The 15,570-nt window shown below is 33.1% G+C and overlaps 1 protein-coding gene across 1 annotated transcript in view; it reads left to right on the top strand.

Moving 5' to 3' along the window:
• The window catches only part of SNTG1 (syntrophin gamma 1), a 587,999-nt gene extending 577,626 nt beyond the window's left edge, over nucleotides 1–10,373 (top strand). Inside the window, exon 17 of the mRNA XM_051973745.1 lies at nucleotides 4,717–10,373. Within this exon, the coding sequence (XP_051829705.1) occupies nucleotides 4,717–4,881 (165 nt within the window). The 3' untranslated portion in view covers nucleotides 4,882–10,373. The remainder of the gene's footprint in view (nucleotides 1–4,716) is intronic.
• The last annotated feature ends 5,197 nt before the right edge of the window (nucleotides 10,374–15,570 follow it).

Raw genomic sequence — 15,570 nt, 5'->3', positions numbered from 1 at the left:
CTGCGATCACTCCCCACCCCCTCTCCAGTCTGCTCCCGTGCTCTCACTGCCGCTGCCCGCCGCCTGCGCCCGATCTAAAACCGCCCCAGCCCTCCAGTAAAGACAGACCTTTCTTGGCGGATCTCAAGGATGGCTTCTCTTGGTAACTATATGTGAGTTTTTTTCAGTCAAGCATTGATTCAGAGGCTTGTAATGAAGTGGATAGTGAGAGAAAGCGTGGAGCTTATGCAGCTGTGAGCCTCCTCTCCGCCATCTTAACCGGAAGTCCCTCTAGCTCTTCTTTGATCACAAATTCCTTTCTCTTCCACAGATCTGAGAGGAAAACTATATTATATTCTTCTAATTTGTTTGTAACATCATTGTTTATGTCTAGATCATGAACCCATTTCAATCTTATCTTGGTATATGGTGTTATTTGTAGGTCAATGCCTAGTTTCTGCCATACTAATTTCCAACTTTCCCAGCAGTTTTTGTCAAATAGTAAATTTTTATCCCAAAAGCTGGGATCTTTGGACTTGTCAAACACTAGATTGTTATAGCGATTGACTATTTTGTTCTGTGAACCTAACTTATTCCACTGATCAACTAGTCTGTTTCTTAACCAGTAAAAAATGGTTTTGATGACCATGCTTTATAATATAGTTTTAGATCTGGTATAGCTAGGCCATCTTCATTTGCTTTTTTTTTTTTTTTTTTTTTTTTTTCATTAATTCCCTTGAAATTCTTTACATTTTGTTCTTCCAAATTAATTTTATTGTTATTTTTTCTAGGTCAGTAAAATAGTTTCTTGGGACTTTGATTGGTATAGCCCTAAATAAATAGATTAGCTTAGATAGTATTGTCATCCTTTCCTTGAATCTTGAAATAGATTTATTCTATAAAGATGCAGTAGGCAGAAAATTCATCCCAGTAATGAGGGATGGTCCATGAAAAAGCTCAGAGTTGAGAGAATTCTGCATTGTTACATCTAAGGAACAGAGAAATTATTTTGGCTTGAGTATCCTGTTATAATAGGAAGCTTGTAGATTTTATTGATGAGAAGAACATCTAGGGATCTATGCTTAATATAAATTACTTTGGTAGTCTGGAGGAGAATGGAATTGAATGAAGAGAGATTTCATTTAGGGAAACCAATTGGGGTAGGAAACCTGTGGAATAATCTAGGTAAGAAGTGAAAAGTATTTGAATTAAGGTGATGATTATTTAAGAATGGGAGTCATATGAATGGTTAATCAAACTCTAGTGGGTTTATGAGGTTCCCCAAACAAGAGGGTAAAGATGTTAGCCCAGAGCACAGCCTTGGGAATACTTCTAAATGCAGTTAGGTGGCATGATATAAATTATAAACTATCAAAAGAGACTAAGAAGGAAGAATTGGACTGGTAGAAAAAAAAAAAAAAAACTAGAATGTCAACAAAACCTGGAGAACAGAGGTTATCCAGGAAAGAGAGAGACCAGTCATGCTAAATGTAGCATAGAATGGACAGATGACAATTGAGAAAGGAGCCTCCAGGGAGATCACTGATAACTTTGGAAAGAGCAGTTTTACATGATAAGGTTGGAAGCCAGAATGCAAAAGATTGAGGGTTAATGAGAGAAAAGAAAGTAAAGACAGACTATAATTTTCATGCTGAGTGAGATGAAACTCCTGAAGTATCCCTAACTTTATGCAAAATGCTGGTATTGGGCTGTCCAAAGAGGGAGGGAAGAAAACCAATGCCTTGCTAGATTGGAGTGATAAGTGGATGGGAGAAGAGAGTTTACAGTTGCAAACAGTGTTTTTGTAATCTCTCTCTTTTCTCATTTTAATTGTAGTATTCTGTTTATTTGTGACATCAATGATGTCATTTAATTCCTTTGTAGTTCTATACAGTGCATTGTAAAGCATGCAGAACCTTGAGAGGCAGCCAGCCATTGTAGCCTGTCTTAAGGAGAGAAAGTCTGGTTTCAAGTTCTGCCACTGATATTCAGTCAAGTCACTTAACATCTAAAAGGGCTAGATAATTAAAACCACAAAGTACAGATTAGCTCCTGATGTGCTGCAATAGAAGACAAATCTATACAGAACTTTCCCACACTGATAAAATCCCAGCTTCATAAAACAAAAACCATGACAAAAGATGTCATAAGGTCTGCTCCAATAATAATGTAAATTGATTTACTGAAAGTTAGTTAAGGCAAAATGCTAACCAAAGGCAGATTTGATATAAAAGAAGAAACCCTGGATGGAGTAGTCAGGAGACATGGGTCTGAGACTTAGCATTTTTGTCTATGTGAATTTGTGTAAAGCATTTATTTTGTTCTAAATATAGTTTTCACAGATAAGTAAGGGATTTTAAAATATATGTTCTCTAAGGACTTTTTTAGCTCTAAAATTCCATGAAAATTTTAAAAGGTCTTAAAATTGAAAGGTAGACAAAACCTAAGACAATCTAGTCCAACCTCAAATTTTGTCAAGAATGCTGATTTTGATGATGTTATGTGAGAAAGTCATCATCATTCTAGCTCTTTAGTACTGTAGCTTCCATGTCAGTAGTGTTGCAAAGCTGGATACACATGCTATCTCATTTGATTCTGGAAGGAAATATTATGTCTTGTCTTATAGGCACAAGACTGCCAAAAGAATTACATTTAATTTAATACTAATCGAATATCTAAGCATTTCTAAACTAGTAGAAAGGTGTCCAAAATGACATTATTTCTATACTTTGAGACAGGACTTTCTATAGCAAGATCATGTTAAGTAATATTTAATGAGAATTTTGAACAAGAAAATCATTATAATATATTAGAATACAGTCTGTGGTAATAACATCCCCCGTCTCCCCCCCCCCCCCAAATTAGACACTATTTCCTTCCTCCCTGGACTATAATCTCAAAGTGTTTTCCAGAAATAAAACAAAGGGCCTTTTCATGATATCAGTATCTTAAATCCTTTCTCAAAAGAGAAAAGTGGGCCATAGAATCAAACAATTCAGGAAATAAGGAAAAAACAAACAAACAAACAAACAAAACAGCCTTTAGTTAGATCTAGAGCTCAATTATTTTCTGGGTGAGGAAGGCATAATCTAAAAAGAACACGAGTTATTCTTTGTTAAAATTTTGGTTATAGCTTAATTTATCTAAGAAAGCCCTTTTGTCCTCAATAATCCACCTTTAAATCTGAAGACTGGGAAGGCCATTTTAGAAAATCAGTCATCAGAAACACTATCTTTAGCATTTCTAGAGAAATGAAAAAAATCATTTTACTATGCTTCCACAATCCTCACAACAATCCTTTTAATTAAGTACTATTGTTACCTCCATCTTACATTTGAAATAAAACTGAGGCTGAGAAAAGTTATGTGTCTTGACCAGAATCATATTACCCAAGTGCCCCAGAAAATGTTTGAGGGTGTTCCTCAACTCTAAGCAGAACCCAGGTATTCTTAACTCTACAACTAGCACTCAATATGTGCTCACATTGAGCTCTCTTTAAGCTAACATATTAACTTCTCTCTTTGAATCGCCCCATATATGGTGTAGCTTGTCTAGAAGCCCAATAGAAAAAGGCTTCCCCAGAGACTTACACAACAAAAAAAGATTATGATAATGGCAAATTGGAGAAGGTACCATACCCTAGAGCCAAATTATTGGGCTTTGAAGGGAGATTACCTAGTTTCTTTGTTCTCCTTTCTTCCAAAAAGTACTACTTTTGCCATTTTAGGGGAAAAAGTCTAATTTAATAAAAATGTCATGGGTTTGTTGAGGTCTAGCTTTGGGGTACCTAAATGAAATTAGGGTTAAGGTCTAATGGCAGGTTTGGGGTATAGATTCGGCTCAAGGGGGTCTAGTAGCGGTGCCAGTTCCCAATAAAAGCATTTATTGGCCCAGAGAGCTAGATTGATAAAAGAGGTTTATTATTAGATAAGCAAAGTTAAAGTATAGGTGAAGGTAGAGATAAGGAGGGCACTGGACAGAGGGTCCAGTGGACAGAGGGTCCTCACATGGTAGCCATGTTTGGAATCTCTGCAAAGAGGGGGTCCCAGCGTGGCCTTTTTATAACAGGAGACTTAGCTCCTCGAGGGGCTTTCGGGTGTAGCCCCAAAGTTGGCTCATATCCGGGTGGGGCTAGGAACAGGTCAGATCTTCTATTGGAATTCAAAGGGACCAGGATTTGTGAGTTAAAGGGCCATTTACATTATTTACTAGGAGAGGGTGGGAATCTAGAAAGGAATCTTTCCCGCATCAGGTTTGGGTTCTCTGTATAAGCAGCCTCAGAGTGCGAAAGGGATTGATGCTCTCTTTAGCACTATTGGCCCACTTATTACCTACAACCCAACTACTCAGCCTTTCTGACTGTGAAATTTACTCATCCCAAAATAGAATTCACTTTAATAATACTATAACTTGGTGATTTATTACCATATATTGCTCATTAATAGATGTGACTTAAGAAACTATAGTCTATACATGTTAATTTTGTTTTCCTCCATTAGTTGAAATACGCTTGCAGAGCTGCAGAGCATAAAATATAGAAATAGGGTTTTTTTTTTTTTTGTTTTTTTTGTTTTTGTTTTTTAAGACTGATAGAATGCATGTAGTTTCTATATATTAAATATAATCAATCATTGTTCCAGGCTTGATATCCAGATATATTCATTGCTATTGTGAATTTTCTCAAGAATTAGTGGCTGGCTTATTTTCATGTAACCTGGTTTCTGCTTTTCCTTTCAGGAGCTGGAGTTTTCCAATCTGTTTGCTGTTCTCCATTGTATCCATTCCTTCTTTGCTGCCAAAGTAGCTTGTTTGGACCCTTTATATTTAGGCAACCAGGCCTCGGCCTCAGCTTCTACTTCTGCTTCTTCTGCTGCTGCTGGCAAAGGAAAATATACAACTTGATACCCAATATTTCATACTGCCACAAATAAACTGTGTACAAATATTCATCACTACAGACCCTGGAAGAATCACAAATTCACCAATCCAAGAGACAAGTTCATACTGCAGTTTTGGCAAACATAAATGTCCCAATGGATCACAAACTACTCTCAGTTCTGCAAGACATCTGTAAATAACCCTAGCTGAAAACCCAGCAGAGGATCGATATGCTTTTCCACTGATCTATTTGTACCAACCTAACACTTTAAGCAAAAGTAGAGACAAAAGAATTAATAATATGAAGAAACACTTAAATATGGAATAAATTTTTCAACTGCCCAATAAGAAACTACAAATGGAATGGTCATTTTCTTGTTTCCAGGTTATTTTTTATGACAATGTGCTAGATCCTGAACCTGAACTCATATCCCAGCTATGTATTATAAGTGACATAAAGCAAGCAAAAGACAGACCCCTATGGCTACAAGGAGACTAGCATGAAAAACATTTGTCTAAATATCTCCTCAAAGAAGAAAGCACTTTAATTCTTATTATAAATTTTTACCTATACCCCTGCTCCATAGTGTGTGTAACACTGTCATTCTGTTCTCATTGTTTTATCTTTAGTCCTTTGTAATCATCTGTAACAGGTAATCATGCTGACTCATTACAGACAAAATACAAAATGACTTCTTGGATCACTGCTGAAATAACTTTTCAGACATAGGCCTTAATGCCAATTGAAAATGAAATACACATTATTTTAGTTATATGTAATGTAACTAGATTTGGTAGTTTCATTTTTTCTATCTTTATTGTGGGGAAATTTATTTTTATTCTAATGTACTTTATTGACCTAATTGAAATAGCCTAGTGTCTGTGACCTAATGAAATTTTCATTATTAAAAAGGTTAGAATATATAAGAGAGAACAGGTGAGGGAGTCTTTGTCATTCAGATTTGATTAATCAATCAGGTACTCAGATTTACTTACAAAACAGTCTTATAGGCAGGGATTTGTTAGTTCAATGGCATGGCTACTTTATAATATCACTATTAGAGGAAAATGAAATAAGTAAGCTATGAAGATAGAACAATATTATCTTACAGACATTTCACTCTCTGAAGATTGCATCTTGCTCATAATACAAGAATGTATTGTATATTCTTGATGTTTTAACTCATGGTGAATGTAAAAATGGAGGAGCTGTAAATTTGGAATGGTTAGTGCTTCTTCCACTGGTCAGATTTCAAAAATACACTACTTGAATACCCTGGACCATCTTCTTGGTCCTAAGCTATGGCTTTACTGGGAGCATCATATGAATATTCAAGTCTCACCCCTCATCTTTTTTCAAATTAATTTTGCACAAACACACACTTGTGAATTTGACAAAATGTTTACTATGTGTGTGTGACCTAATATTGAAAAAAAAAAAAAAGATGGAAAATCTTTTCTTTAAAGCAAAGAAGGCTCCCTTAAAAGGAAGCTTACACCAGAACTCTATTTATAGAGAGTACATGAAATTTATATTCATATTTTATTGTTTCCATTGATTTTATGATATGAGTAACTAGTGATTATTTTATTTTATTCTGAATGGTTCTCAAATGTGCTGAATGGAAAACATTTCTAAGGACCAAGAAGAACCAGCAAAGAAAGTGGAATTTTCCACTTTTAAAGCATTTCCTTATAATTCATTTACTGTAGGATATCACTGAATTCAACAGTCAGTTGTTGCTTATTAGGCAATGGTGAGCTTTGCTTTCAATTTTTTGATATTCTTTTAAAACCACTCTGCCTTAGCTCTTTGAAGGTTTGGGTCTAATAATAGTACGTTGAGTGTGTTTGGAATGTTTGTCATAATTGACAAGTGATCTAAATGTTTTATGTCTTGAAGAATTTAGTTATGAAAATATTTTCTAAGTATGTGGTTATTGTTTCTCATACATATGTAAGGTGTGCAAAATTACCTTTCCAATACATATGTGAGGAAGCATACTTTCCAAAGGTTCTAAATGTGAAACAATCATAAATTAATGAAATTTTATTGGAAAATATCTTTTGAGTTGTTGATAAAAAAGCAAACTTCATGAAAAACCCAATTTCAACATGTTATATTTTCTTCTGTAATTCTATTTTTATTAGTATTAATTCTGAATAGCTAGAACATTCAAATTACATAGCACATGTTTATGGTGTTCTGCATAGAACAACCATTTGGGAATCAAGCTAGTTAGTCTAATATTATCAGGTAGCTGAATAAGGGTTGCTGATTTGAGCTTATCAACCAAAACATTTGGTTATAGATTTTTTTTTTAATATTTAGGAGACCAGATCAGTTTACCAGTCACAATTCAATTGAATTATAGATGGTCAGCTGGGGAAATTTTGTAGATTTGATCTGAGGCAGAAGTGATTATTTCATTTCTAAAAGCTGAGATAGAAATATGCTCTATATTTATTAATATCCTTTTTCCATCTGAAAATTCATAATGAGATCTTGTAACCTAAGTATCTTGGTGACATTTGATATAAAAAAGTAAAAAGTCTTAAATGTCAACATTAATTTTTAACTTTTTTCAAATCATATAAAACTGTGGCCTAAAAATTAATTTTCCCCAAGACAGAAAGAATTCAAAATCAAGTATACAATAGAATGAGAAAATATTTTGTGAGATATTATTTAATCTTCTATTTTAGTTTTCAAAGTATCATTATAAAATTATTTTGAGAACTACAAGGTGAGGCAGGAGTACACTGACACAGTTTTTGGTTCTAATTATGATGGGATTCAACCAGAAAAAGAAAGCCAAATCTGATATTTTCATATTCATGTAAATAGGGTCATATTCTCTATTTGGATAATTCTATAAAAAGCTTCCTCTAATTCTAGAAGCAGTGGGATGCTTAAGAAATCTAAATAATGAGGCAGAGAAGTGCTGGAATTCCTATGAGATCTCAAGAACCAATTGTTAAAATGTGAGTATGAACATTTAAACATAAGAAATTGCCAAATGTTGCAAATTAAGGTTAGCCTATTTTGTTCATTAAGAAAGCAATGGAGATGATGTTAATAATTCAAATTAAACTTAAGTATATCATATGTGGATGTTTTTGGAGAGCCAGTTGTTAAACATTTACCAGCAAACTACTTTAATGAATTTCATTAACAGAGGTTCTAGGATTTCAATGAGAAACAAGATGTGACACATCAGATGTGTGAGTTAGTAAGAAGAGCTAGCCCTGAATCTCTGTGGGTGGCAAAACTGATTCACCGTGACCAGCTCACTTCACTAGAAGCTGTCCTATTCCTGGGCAAATGGCAGAATTGGCATCTTCATGTTCCCAATTTATCATAATAGCCAATTTTAGGCCAATATAATCATATTGAAGTCTTCATAAATGTAATCTTCATAGGCCTAATTACGGACAACTGGGTAGTATGCACTGTAGGGGTAGAATAGAAACCCACCAAATATTTAAGCACTGATTCTGAACTATCCTTATTGCCTCAAACCTATGTTGAGTTTTGTAAAATGTGTACTATTATGTAATATGAGAACTGGCCTATAGAGAATAAGGAATCACTATTACAGGAAGCAAACAATTCCACTGTTGTAATATTATAATTTCAGTGTAAAGCACTAGTATATTGGAAAACTAATTTGGAACATCAACATTAACCTTTTTAAATTGTGATTAAAGAGGAAAAAAATGAACGGGCAATTCATTGTGAAACTCACTGGATACTAGGTTACTGATTTTTTGCCTAGTCTATTATGCAAATGAGAAGTGTATAAATTTTGTATCCCATAATATGCAAACTGATGATTAAAAACTACCAAAAATATTCCCTATAAATGCTGACCTGTTAATATACATGCATTTCATGCACACATATTTTTCCCTAATTTAGAATACAAAATATACTTTGAGCTAAAATTCATAACACTTTCCAAATTCTTATTATTGATGTTTTAATGAGTCACAAGTCAAAATTGATGTTACATGATTACCATCATTCATATTAGAAAATGTATTTTAATCCATTCATCAATTAATAATTTCATTTTACTTTTGCTACATAATTGTTAAATACTATTATTTATTATTGTTTAAAATTTATGAATGAGAATTCTTAGAAATGGTGAAATAGTGATCAGGTAAACTATATTCCCATATAATTTAGATTTAGCTGCATGAAATTTATTTATTACAATCCCTAGAGACATCTACAGTTGTATGTAATACAACACTTGAATAGTAGAACCTTCAGGCACCTAAATATATGTTACAAATGTTAACCCCTTCAGTGCCTTGGAGTTTTTTGCATTATAAAAATCCTTTTAAGTCCTCCTCTTTGTACAATAGTGTACATACTGCAGATCTAAAAGGGACATTTTGAAGCATTATCTACCATAGAAGGGGTTTAAGTATCACTTTATACCCTTCCTAATATCCTGATATCCTAATATCAGTAATATGGTTTTCTCTCTGGGATACTTCTATTTTATTTTTTTTCCATTTAGCATTTAGCTACAGAATTTTTTTTAAAGGATATGCCATTTTAGGAGCTATCAAAGGATATTTATTTTTTGGAGGAAATGTTAATATTTAAGAGAAAACAAGAACATATCACCTAGGTATTAACATCAAAATATCTTGCCAAAGTTTTTATGTGGGAAAAAGAAATCTTTCCTTGCTCATGTTTCAGAGGTGTTCCTGACTTCTAATTTGAAAATATTTGTTCATTGGATTTCCATTCAGCAACTACTTGAAAAACTGCATTAATTCCCTGTTAGCTATGTCAGCAGAGAGTTGTACTTTTGTGTTCATTAGTTTTTTTTTTTTTTTAATAACTTTTTATTGATAGAACGCATGCCAGGGTAATTTCATTAGTTCTTATATAATCCTTTCTTTCTAATACTATAATTTAGAGGTCAAATCCTAAAATTTTAAAGAAGCCCACACTACACTGGCCTTGAAAAAAGTAATCATATTGTCTAAATTCAGGTCTACTGCCAGAAGGCAGAAGGCAGAAGAAACTTAAAAAGTATAAGCAAAGTCTTGTGTTTCTTTAAGGTAAGTGGAAACACTTTCATAATTAAGAACCACTGCCCTGAGTTTCTATGAAAATCATTGTACTTAATAGGCCTTCTTAAAGAATTACTGTTTCATGCCTCCACAATCTTGACTTTTTAATTTCTTTCTATTTTTGAAAAATTTTAAAACACCCTATCATTCATTTGCACATTTAAATTTGTTTTTGAAAATAAAATTTAAAAGTGTTATATATTTTATAAATATGAAAAACTGCAATGAAAATAGAAAGTTAAACTATAAATATATTTATTTCATTTTTAATTGTTTTGGTGGATGTTTGTAAAATGTAAATTAATATTTGTGACAAACAGTCACTTAGATGTTTAAGTTCATTAATGTACTACTAATAAACTGTACTTTTGTATTGGAGCATACTGGAAAATAGAAAATAAATACTTTTTACTAGATTTGCATATTTATTTCTATGACTTGGGTATAAAAATCAATGCATGTGCTTATGTTAGTTATGGAGGAAATGAGACAGGGAAGGCATATGGAGGTACAGATACATTTCTTGACATTTTTATAGAATGCTACTCAATGTTAATTCTAAGACTACTAACTAAGTGCTTAATTGAAGAGACTTTTATTTCAAAAATATTACCCTATCCCTATCTTGTAAGATGTGAAATTATATCATTTGTTTGTTTCTATAGAAATCTTCTAGAAAGACTTTCAGAGCTTTCATAAATATCGTCATTATTGTAATCATTTTATGAATATATTCATCAAATCAATTTCCATAGGATAAATACCTGAGGGCAAGGCAATGAGAAAATAAGTTATTGAGGTTATCCGAAGATGAATCTGGGGTTTTTCTTATGAAAATGGAAAGGTGACAGACAAATTTTGTCTAAGGTCCAATCTTGCCTACAGTTATCCCAGTTTAAGATTCTTATCACCTGTATTTAGAGATGTGATACTATTCTCAATGACAAACTGATCATATCCCCATATAATGGCTCCACATTATTATAAAAAAAAAAAAGATCAATGGACTTCATTTTCCATTGATCTTATTGTCCAAAAAAGTTTTTTTTTTTTGAAAGACCTGTGATTGTTATATATTCCAAGCAAAAAAATGATATTTATAATATGTGCTTACAGATATTTCTTAGCAGCCAAAAATGATTTGCAAGATCTATGGATTTTTAATTTTCTTCAGCTGAATTCAATTATATTTCCCAAGGTGCTTTTTGCCAAGAGAAAAATTCCCGGGATTACATACCCCAGAATATTGTATTCTGACTACAGATTGGGGCCATCTGATTGGCAAGGACATGATTTGATGAGGAATCCTTAACTAAAGAGAGAGTTTAAATAGTTGATTTTTTTTTTTTTTTGATGTGGGATGGGAAGGAATCCAGGGGAGGGAAGGGGCAATAAAATTAAAGAATGATACAAGAGACTGGACTGAAATGCTGGAGGATGCAAAGAGAAAATAAATACTGATGGTCCTAAACCAAGAAGTTTAGCATATTGCAGTTTACAGACAAGGAGTTAGCAAATCCCATCTGCTAGCAGTTGAGATGTACTGAGGGATAAACAGAAGAGATATTTGATTTGATTTGATTATATGTTAAGGATAAAAATTGTATTCTGATAGTAGAGAGCTGGCCTCCAAACACTGAAAACCTGGATTCAAAACTTATCTCTGATACATACCAACTGTGTGATCCAGGACAGATGACTTAAACTTTGTCTATAAGTTGCACAGAAGTCATAGACGTGAATTGGCAGAGGAAATTTTTTCATTTGAGATTTAAATACACAATGAAATCACAGGCCTTTCATGAAATGGGAGCATTTCATCAGTAGCAAATAAGTTTTCTCTGAGGAGTTTCTATTTTACTTCCACGAAGTAGGAGGAGGAACTCATATCTTCTTGTGTATAGAGCAAAATTTTTCTACTACTTCATTTCTTGTCCTTACATTATTTTCCCCTTATGGAAGATCAAGTTCAATACTAAGGTATTATTCTGTTTTTGTATTAAATGAATATATGATTCTACATAAGTCTGGCAATAAACATGGAATATCCTTAGTATGCATTTGTTAATGATATCCTTAAATGGACTATTCCAAAATCCCCCAAATAACTTCATATTATTCTTAAGAACATTTATAAGGCCTTCCTTCTTTTACTCAAGGTTGCCTCAGCATCAGTAATTTCTTATAAATATTATCATTTACTAGTTGACGGTATGGGTAGCTAGGTGGAACACTAGGTAGAGTATTGGGTTTTGTAATGCGCTGAGGCTTGAGTTGATGCACTGAGGTCCCAAGCATGTGAGGCTAAATAGTAATTGGATCATGCTCTATTAATATACATGCTTGGAGAAAGAATGGCCCCGGCCACTCTTTGTACAAGTCCTGATGTGTTGTATAGGAAATGACGATTTTGGTGGGTGGAGGCAAGGGACTGGAAAGGGAAGTGGAAAGAGAGACTGCTGGCTGGGGTCCTGTCACAGCTGCTCCCATTGCTATCGTGACCGCCCTTCACCCCCGATCCCCCTCTGCTAGCTGGCATCCTGTTGCAGCTGCCCATATTGCTATCGCAATCTTTCTTCACCTCTACTGAGAATAAAGATTGAAGATTTTCCCCTTAACCTGAATTCCTGACTCCAGCTGATTTTAAATTCGCGGTCATCACAGGGTTTGATGAATGAGTCATCTTCCTGAGTTCAAATCTGATCTTAGACACTTATTAACTTAATTTTGCCTCAGTTTCTTCATAAGTACAATGAGCTGAAGAAGGAAATGGCAAATTACTCCCATATGTTTGCCAAGAAAATTCCAAATGGGGTTACAAAAAAATCAGTTACAACTGAAATGACTGAACAACAACAAAAAAGTTAACATATTTTAAAAGCATTGCTGTCAAAAATATATCATATGCATCAGTAATTACAATTTTTAACTAATCACCAAAAAGCAATGTACAAAGTGATCAATTTAACTTGTCCAGCTACAATACAATACAATACAATACAAAAGTATTCATATCCACAAAAATATTTAATTTGGGTAAAATACAGAGAAAATTAGAGATAAAATCAAGAAACCTAAATATTAAATTTAAGAAAAAAATAAAAGTTTAGAATTCCAGGAAATTTCTATCCCCACTGTGTTTCCCTTGTTAAAGCTTTCCTTTTTTGTCTTTGGAAGGAAGGTTTAATGTCTAGAACAATTGGTCTCACAGGTTCCCTTTTATCCTTTATTCTTTCCTCACTGTGGATATACTTTGTACTCTCCTTTATCACAAAGCATTCATATGATAAAAAACAGCTTATTGCTATCTAGAGACAAAACCCATTATAAAAATACAGACAGAAAACCTATGTGTCTATGTATGTGTTCAGAAAACTCCTAACTGTTATTCTTCAGGCTATACCAGTAGCATTAAAAATAGGAGAGTAGAAGGAGGGAGAATTGATACTCTAAGCAGTTCCCATGGAGTGGCAAATCAGATATATTCAGTCAAAGAACAAAATCTGTCTAAAGCAGTTCAGTGCCTAAGCAGATCAGTGAGACTGACAAAGCTCCAGCTGTTCATGATTATGTTCAATTTTAGCAGTACTCTTCACTTACTATTGGCTCATCATCAGTGTATATCCATCTCAGATCTCTTTCATCTTCTTGGAGTTCAAAAATCCCAAGGCTTTCCTGATCTGAGACACTATTTTGTAATTCCAGGTGGAAACATTCACTTCCCATCAGTACCTTATTGCTGATAATATTTTTATGCTTTCATAATTCAATTACATGCTTTTAATATTGATTTTATATTTTTCTCTTACAAAAACATTTTACTGGATAAGGATTCTGGATATAAACTGCATTACTGACTATCCTAAATAACCATATTGCAGGTTTAGTGAAAAGGTCCAGAATCATAAGTACATATGCTATATATGTATTACATACTTCATAGATATTTTAAAATATTTACTAAAAGTTGTTTCTGACTTCAAAAGTTACTCAAAATATCTCCAAAGTCAGAACTTGTAATTAAATCATGTAACACAACAGAATGGTGTTTTACAATGAAAAAAGAATTTGTTTAGAGACAGAGGACATGAGTTTGAATCTCATATCTACCACTTAACATCCATGTCTCTGGACCTCAGTTTCTTCAAGTGAATGGATTTTATAATCTGTCAAGATCCTTATTATTTTAAATTTATGATTTTGCAACTAAGATTTTACTAATTAGGGAAACAAAAGAATTTGAGTTTTATCCCATGTTTTTTATCAGTTTTGAAATTTCTGGGCTATTTATGTTTTCAACATTATTTATAATCATTTTTATTCATTAATCTTCACAATGAATCTTCCTTCCATATATTGTACAGAAGAATGTAGTCAGTATACCTTCTCAGGAATGTCAATTCACAGTGTTATTTTTTTTTTCCTTTGAAATGAAAATCATTTAAATTTATTTGAAACTTTAAGGTTAACACAGCCTCTTTATATGACCTAAGTCTGTAAGATAAAGTGAACTTAGCTCCAAAAAGCTAGGTTGATTTTTTTTTGTCAGTAAAATGACAAGATTCATTAGGATAGAGACCTGAACCATATTAAGTAGCTCATGAATTTTGGCCATTAGTTATCCTTTAATGGCTTTTGATGGTGTACACAGAATAGTCCAAACTTATCTAAAATTTCCAATAGTCATGGATTGACTAAATAATTATAAAGAACTTAAAATTTCTAGAGCACTGTGCTAGGTGCTAAAATGGATACAAAGTTTGGAGAAAACAAGGTTTCTGTAAAAGCAACTTACTAAAAAGATTAGAAAAAAATCACAATTATTACATAAAATGTTATGTAATAAATGAAATATAAGACTTTTTAAAAGGTTCAGAAAGTTACAAGATAGAAATGTTCTTTTTTTCCCTACAAAGTGAGGAAGAAGAATTAAATAAGGCTTTTGGAGTACATGCCATTGGAGTTATGAAACAGAAGAAAAGCATTCCAGAAATGGGGAAAGGTATAAACAAAGGTCAGAAGAAAACCAGTTTGGCTAGAATGTTCAATAAAAATAGAATTAAAATATGAGATATATTGCAAGAATAGTGCAAGAATATATTGCTAGAATATGAAAAAATCTTAAAGATCAGGGAAAGGGACTTTCACTTTTATTTAAGAGACAACAAGGATGTACTGGAGATTTTTTTAGTAGAGGAGTGGTATAATTATATAAACAGAATTATTCTGGATTATGGCATAAAGTAGAGAATAACTTCCAAGAAAGGACCAAGTTCTACTAGGCTTTAAAAGCTATGTACATATGTGTATAATTACACATATGTAAATATATATACATATATATGAATATGAATATGTTTGTTGATAGAAGGATATATAGAAAGTATGCATTGGTGAAGTTTGTTGTTTTTGTTGTTTTTGAAGCAATAAGAAGCCATTGGAGTTAGCTGAGTAAAGAAATCTCAGGGTCTGCTTGGTGCTTAAGGACAATTTGGCTGCAATATGTAGCATGAGAATAGGGTAATAAGAGGCTTGAGGCTAGAAGGCCAAGCAGAATAATCTAGGTAAGAGTTGATCAGGGCCTGAGGTGAAGTGGTAACTATATGAGTGGGG

This window comes from Antechinus flavipes, chromosome 1 (genome assembly GCF_016432865.1).
Source record: "Antechinus flavipes isolate AdamAnt ecotype Samford, QLD, Australia chromosome 1, AdamAnt_v2, whole genome shotgun sequence".
Classification (NCBI taxonomy): domain Eukaryota; kingdom Metazoa; phylum Chordata; class Mammalia; order Dasyuromorphia; family Dasyuridae; genus Antechinus; species Antechinus flavipes.
This window is presented reverse-complemented; position numbering and strand designations above follow the sequence as displayed.